This window comes from Syzygium oleosum, unplaced genomic scaffold (assembly GCF_021117445.2).
Source record: "Syzygium oleosum isolate NSW1041296 unplaced genomic scaffold, Sole_v2.1 Sole_v2.11, whole genome shotgun sequence".
Classification (NCBI taxonomy): Eukaryota; Viridiplantae; Streptophyta; class Magnoliopsida; order Myrtales; family Myrtaceae; genus Syzygium; species Syzygium oleosum.
The window spans coordinates 375,192-382,899 of NW_026607495.1; the positions used below are offsets into that span (position 1 = coordinate 375,192).

General features: G+C 39.9%; 1 protein-coding gene across 1 annotated transcript; it reads right to left on the reverse strand.

Moving 5' to 3' along the window:
* Positions 1 to 3,021: 3,021 nt before the first annotated feature.
* On the reverse strand, positions 3,022 to 6,779 carry LOC115691465 (disease resistance protein RPV1-like; the record flags this gene model as incomplete). Its single annotated transcript, XM_030618092.2, has 4 exons — positions 3,022 to 4,080; positions 4,520 to 4,819; positions 4,921 to 6,049; positions 6,256 to 6,779. Coding segments are annotated over 4 exons (2,820 nt in total), but the record flags the coding sequence as incomplete, so codon positions are not given.
* Positions 6,780 to 7,708: the final 929 nt, after the last annotated feature.

Consider the following 7,708-nt stretch of genomic DNA (forward strand, 5'->3'; position numbering starts at 1 on the left):
TCGGTCTTTTCAATACAATTTTTTGTTTATTTCTTTTCTAGACTAAGATAGGATTAGTTGAGACTTTTAAAACGAACCTTCAGACAAGTATGTTGCATGGACACTTAGTGGATTAGTACTTTGACATCAAAATTGTAAAAACAAATGTATGGCCATTTAGATAACAACCAAACAAGTTAGCGGTACCGAAAGAACGTTAATAGAAACATTAACGTAACCTAGTCCCTGAACCTAGATATCTTTGGTTCCGTAGAAATCGAAACGAAATTCCCACATTTCGATTGGGTATTCTAGCCGACCCCTAACAAAAGGCTAGTGGTGACTCTTAAATTGATAAAAACATAGAAATGATCCCGTGTCACGCGAGGTATAGATTGAGGGAGAATCAATGTTTATGGTTAATGGATCTTATGGTTGAACCAAAGGAATGACGTTTTTTAGTCTACTTTTGCGATATAACATTTGGAACATTCCCAAGAACAATTATCTCTAAACCTATGCCCGAGGCAGCCCTCAAGGGGTAGGTCAAGACAGGCTAACCTTTCCCAACGTCTCATTGAAGATCAATCGAGAGAAGTTGCACCAAATCCTCATATATTGGCCACTATGAAGAGATCGTTCAAAGAGTAGTAGAATGACGTAACCAATTATATTGTGAGTCACATGTCATACATGATCAAGCTAATCATCCTCAATGCCATGAATGATATTTTCTTGAGGTCAAGATTGTCCAATCAACCACTACTATCCAATCTAGTGGTAACATGGTACGTTCCTAATCCCTCTTCATTTATTGATACCGATAATTTTGCTCAGAGTAGTCAACCCCCTATAAGAATTATGCAAATGCCTAAATCTTCTAATCAATGTCACATTGATAAGAATAAGCAGGTTGATGTTGGTCAAAATAACAAAATTGGTGATAATAATTTGGCAAATCAAACTGGTCAACCGGCCGGTCAATTGCTAAATGTTGAAAATATAAGGCCAATTCCACTCAATGTGAATAATCCTATTAGACCTCACATGCCGATCAATGTTAATAATCTGGCAAGACCAGCATTACTGCCTAGGAGGCAAAATGGCCAACCAAATCTAAAATTGAACCTAGTATAGTTTGTTGAAGAAGATCGACAACGATTGGATTAGATAGGGGTGTTATCATACCACAGCTTGAATGGGTCAATAACTAGCCTTTTCCAATAGGCTTTGAAATCCTTGAATTTGCCATTTTTACTAGCGAAGATGAACAATCAACTATTGAACACATTTGTTGATTTATAGCCCAATGCGGAGAAGTAGGGACAACTAAATTTTTAAGACTTGCGTTATTTCCTTTGTCTTTGTGAAAAACTAATTTGACCCGATATATCAATTTACCACCAAATTCAATGTGTAATTGGGCAGAGATTGAGAGACAATTTCATTCTCAATTTTACAGAACGATACTTGAGGTATCGATTGTTGATTTGGCCACTCTATCAATACAATAACGAGTCGGTCAATCAGTTTGTTGCTTGATTCAAAAAGGCTATAAATAGATGCTTTACTTCAGTCTCAAAAAAAGAATTCATAAATTTAGCTTTCAACGGATTGAAATTCAATCTAAGAGAAAAATTTGAAGGCCAAAATTTTGCCAATTTATTTGAATTGGCAATGAGAGTATCTAAAGAGGAGCAACTACTTAAGGACAGAGATAGAGGGCAACATGAACACTATACATAAAATGTGGCTTTCATGAAAAAAAAAACACGTTTCAGATGACGTATCTAACAAAGATAGCATTCGGCAAAGAAAAATAGAATTTGCCGAAGACAAGAGACACTTGATGACTTAAAAGAATCGAATGATCCATAAATTATTCAATTCTTTTAAAGGGGCATATGTTTACACTTAAAAATGACCAACTTTTGGTTATTATGGACAATCGATAGACTTAGTCGATGATAGCAGAGTTTGGTCATTTATGAACAGAATTACCGATAACTTGAAGGGAATCGACAACTCACCAGTGAAGTCATTGACAACACAATGTAAAATTATCATCAAGAGTCTTGAAGTTTTTTGACAAAGTTATCGACATCGATGGTGAGCAATTGACACGAAGATAACCGTTGGTTGGTTATGTCATGTCCATCTGTGAAGTAACTTCTAGCAACCACCAAAAGGGAGTTATTCGTTTTTTCAAATTTAGTGACCACCATATGTAACCGCCGTTTGTAAGAGTTATAAATACCTCAAGTGTACTCTTTGTAAAGGCTCCTTCAATCAATCACAAAACTTAATGTTCTTTATTTTTATCTTTACTTTTCCCCAATATATTTTTTCTGTATCTTTCAATTCTCGTATTTAGTCGTAGTTTCAAATATCTTCGTCGTTGATTGAGGTTCGACGTTGTATCTTTATCATTGCACATTGTCGTCGATTAAATTCCGCCAAAGTGTTTTGTACTTCATTATCGATTAAATTATGCGAAGCATATCTCTACCTTGTGATTCATTAATACTCCTGTCCGGAATCAGCACAGACCCCATCTATCCTTAATAAAATGGAAGAACCGATTTCGGTGAAAGATATTTTGTCGATTGGGACGATTTTCAGCAAAACAAATTCCAATTGAACTCTTTAGACGGGAAAAAACACAAATGAGACTTGATATTTTTCAAGTGATCGTAGATAGAGCAAGACCATTGTGATCTAGCTAGAATGATGTGAAAGGTATGGTGGATGTGGTGATGCATGCACGCGGAGATAAAAGTGGTGGAGATCATCAATAGATGAGAATCAACATCGGTCGTGGGAAAACAACCGGAATTAGATGGACAAGAAAAGTAAAATGAGGTGGGAACAGTTATTGCAACCAAACTCGCTAGGCAGTAACAGTTACAAAAAGCAATATCGAATGCAAAAATGCCATTATTCTAATGTTACCTAAATTTAAAGGAGGTTTCTTGAGGATGAGAAAGTCTCAGGCATTGTTGTTTGCACAAAATGAAAGACCCTCTCAGGCCTATCTCCCAATTTAAAGTAGCTAATGTAGAATTCTTTCTTTTTTGGTTCCCAATGATTACTCTATACATGAAACTAACGAGTCAATCATACTTTAACACGTACGTCAAACGAAAAAATCAACTGTCACTTCTTGGACACGCTCTCAATCTAGACAGAACATCTTCTAAGCACACAAGTCGTGAGCAAGCGTTCTCGCAGATCCTAGCGCCCACGGACAATTAAACTGGAGGGTACATTGCATAGTCTCCGGAGATTGTCGCATCTGAAGATGTCGAGTTCTTGGAGACAAGGTAGGCGGTGTAAAGTTGTAGGTAGGCCAGAAATCTTAGTGTCGGACAGTTTCAAGATTGCCAAAGACGACAATCTCCAAATCTTAGAGGGGATTCTCCCCTCTAAACTCTGGCATAGTGAGAAATCTATCTCTTCCAGCTTCTCCAAATTCAGTATAGCTTCAGGAAACTCCCGTATGAAAGTATCCCTCATCCTAAGCACTTTCATAGCTTTCAAATCCTTGACTGAAGGAGGTAACTTCTGAATCATAGTGTGAGATAAATCCAGAAACTGCAGTGACCTGAGCTTCCCTATTCCATCTGGAAGTCTGGATAGCCTCCGGCAGTTCTTCAGAGACAGAGTCTTCAGTTCCCCCAACGATCCGATATCCTCCCAGAGGGTATCAATTTCAGTGCCGTCTAGAGCGAGATTAGTGAGAGACTTTAAGGACCTGATCGAATCGGATATTTCAGTCAGTTTCTTACAATCGCAAGCACTGAGAATTTTGAGCTTCCTCATGGAACCTTCTTGGAAATTAATCCGAGCAATCGAAGTCCCATCGATTACCAGCTCTTTCAAGCCTCTTATGTGACCCAAATCTGGCAATTCATAGAGAGGACTGCACTGCTTCATATTCAAAGAAACCAATTCCTTCAGATTCCTAAATGATGAATCGGTAACTGCTAATTTTAGGCAACCTTCCAGAATTAGTCTTTCCAGCTTCATTGAAGGAGGAAAGTTTGGAGTGGCAATCAATTGGACACAACCAGTTAGTTTCAAAACTTTCAGTTTTTTTGCCTGCAAGACAAATAGGATATTATAGTAAATGTTTAGTTCCTCAGGAATACATCCTCAAACGAAACAAAATGTATGAAGATAATAAAATAATGTGATTGTGTTAGATTTTGGTGTTAGTATTTGTATTTAGGGATGTAAAAATATGTGGGCATTCTCGGGAAACGTAACAACAATGGTAAATGAAAAGTGGTGTTGCCAGTGGTAATGTGCACTGAACTTTGGTGTTGCTAGTTGGTCTCGTGTACATGATCGAACATCCACCGACTTATAAGTGCAATTTTATCTCTGAATTTGTCCGAGATATTCTTCCTCGGACATATTTATGGCCACAAATTTTAACTACCTCCTCTTAAGACTAAACTTTAGACTTGTATAACATTAATCTTATAGGACTCTAGGCTATTCTAGACAATTGATCATTACTTCAACAATTCCATACCTGCACAAGCAGCTTCCAACCTCTCCAGTCTTTGTCAACCTGACTCCATGACAAATCCAAAATCACCAAGTTTTTCAAATTCAGATTTAGCGATTGAACGTCAAAAATCTTAGGGCACCCTTGCCAATCAAGCCACCTTAAGCTCGATAGACGACGCCCAAAGTTACCCTGAATATCAGCCTGATCCAGCTTGAGGAACCTCAAGTTCTGTAAACCATCAAATCGATCAGATTTAAAACTGATATTTCCTTTGGATCCGTGACGATACTCAAGGCTGAGGGCTTCAACTTTGTTATTACCCTGTCAATCAAGAAAAAATAAATAACTCATAAAAAGTGGAGCTGTATTTTAGCATCACGCTTAAAGAAGAAAAGATGTGGCGCAGTGCTTGCTGAAGTTACCTTCCTCTTTTTTAGTACATGCAGTGCATCTTTGTGGTCGTACAGCCTACTGCGCTTCGAAGGCTCACGTTGGTTTTCCTTTATGACAATTTCCCGGCCAAAGTTCTTCAGTATTTCATGCATGCATAGTTCTTTATCCTCTCCGATTTTTACGAAAGACCAGACATCAAGAGCTGGAATCGATATATAAGGACAATACTTACAGTCATGCCACATGTAAGAGGGGATTCTCTTGTCCTTTCCGATGAAGAAGCATGCTATATCAAGAAATATTTCCTGTTCATTCTTATCTAGGTTGGTATAGCTCTTCTTCAAGGCTGCTTGAACTCTCTTATGAGGAGCCACTTGCAGTGCATTCAATGTTTCCTTCCACGCTTTCTCTTTTTTGACAAGAGACAGAGATGAACCTACCAGCTTGAGCGCAAAAGGAAGCCGGTCTGTAGCCTCAACCATTTCTTTTGACAGAGTCCTGAATTTCTCAAGGGGAAAATCCATTCCAAAAGCATGCCGACAGAATAACTTCAGAGCATCATCTTTTTCCATCCGTTCAAGGACAAAACTTTCCGCACCATTGATGTTCTTAAGGACGTCTCGCCTTTGGGATGTCACAATGACCCTGCTCCCCGGGCCAAGCCAATCAAGCTTTCCGACTAATGCGCTGAGCTGTTCATCATTATTAACATCGTCAAGGAGAAGGAGGACCTTCATGGTGCGAAACCTGTTCTGAATATGAATCAGAGCTTTGTCAGAACTATCAAACTTTTCGGCATTTCCTTTATGGAGATGGGAAATTAGCTTGTTTTGCACAGACAAAACGCAGTCATGTTCAATTTCGGCTTGGATCTTCTCACAAAAGCTACAGGCATCATACAGATGAAGAAGTTGATTATAAACATATTTCGCCAGGACCGTCTTACCAACCCCGGTGATGCCATATATTCCTAACACCTTTTCACGTTTGTCCCCAATTTTAGTCACTTTCCCATTGCAGTAGTCAACCTTTAGCTTTGCCATTATGCCTGGCACATGAGGATCAACTCCGACTAGATGGTCCGGCACCGTTAGGTCCTCCTTCTTCAGGTTCTGCTGAACTTCGCGGAAAATTTGCTTTATGAGCTTGACATGAATCCTGCCAAATGTCAGCGGCATAAAAAGGACAGGGAAGAGGAGGATTTAAAGCAGAAGAAAGCCTAGCTGTGCGTGATTTGGCCATTGTCATAGTTATCATAATGAATATATAACGGGGTATGATTAAAACCTAGCTAATCTCAACGCGAAAGTAGGCAAGATACATGAGAAAAGTAATCTCAGACCAAAGTGTGTCATGGAAATTACACTTCATTCTTTTCGTGGAGATGGTGTCCGTCCATATTTCCGATCCGATGGAGAGCAGCCTTCCAGGAACCAATGACCGTGTCTTTGATGCGGCGGTGCTTGTGCCCAAGCAAGGATGTTTCGAAGGGGCCCTTGCAGTAGCGTACATCCGATGGTTCGACATAGTAGAAGATGGGGATGATGATGTGATCCCCGTTGTCCACGCACTTCAACATTTGCTCCAATTCCATGAGGCAGCTCTTGCTGGACGCGTAGTCCTTGGAGATGACGGCTATCGATATCTTGGACTGGTCGATTGCCTCGATCAGCCCATCCCACAAATCTTTGCCTTTCACCAGGTCTTCGTCGTCTATGAAGACATCAATCCCAGCACCAGTCAACATAATGTGGAGGAAATTCGCAAAGTGCCGGCGCGTGTCCGGCCCTCTGAAACTCAGGAACACTTCAGGGGGTGGCCTTCTAGACATTAGCGAGGAATGATTCGTAACGTGACTGATGTCTTTGTGTAGCAGAACTTGAGAAACGTATTAATGAGCTCGGTCACTACGTACTTGCAATACTTTGAATGGACCATCATCACACTTATAGACCAGAGTTGGCTTGGTTTTGGTGAGCAAATCGACTGTTGACCGGTCGGTGGCAGCGGCACTTTCTGATCTTCTCTTTTGGTTGGTTCCGTTCAGTATCCGGATTAGTTTTAGAACATTTTTTGGGTCTTCTCATTTCAGTTGATTTTTTATTTGTTTTGACTTCTTTTCCTTTCAAATGACGAAGTACAACAAAGTTCACAAACCTATTCATTACTTTATTTGTGGGAAAAAAGGAGGACAACACGTCTGCTAATCATTCTTCAAAGGAAGGAGTCCACGACTTACTACTATGTAACAAAAGACCTGAAGTCCACCAACAGCATTTAGCACCATTTGGACCAATAGACCGTCATGCATCATGTGATTGGGCTATATTACTGAACCAAAAGCTTAACCAATGATATGATGGATAAAAGCACAAATGTCTTATACGTGGAAACAAGGGAAAAGTACAAAAAAAGGTCAAACATTTTCACATCGGTACCAATTCAATCCATTTGGTCAATTTAGGCCGAAAATTGCTGATGTGGTCGCTAGCAGCTATGTGGCACGATAAGTACTAATGTGGACATTTTTAATAATGTTTTTGAATTTTTTTATTTTTTTTTCCTTTCTTTTTCTTTCCCTTCTCTTTCCGTTGATGGCCGACACAAGCCATGGTCGGCACTTGAGCTAGGGTTGCCCTTGCCACTAGCGGTGAGGGCGAGCCCCGGCGAGGCCGACCCTTGCTGGCCATGGCCTAAACGGCCACCGGTGGAAAGAAAGGAAAGAAAAACAAATAAAAGAAAAAGAAAGGAAAAAAATTATTAAAAAAGTCAACGCCAGCACTGGCTATCCCACATAGGACCACCCGGCGTCCACAT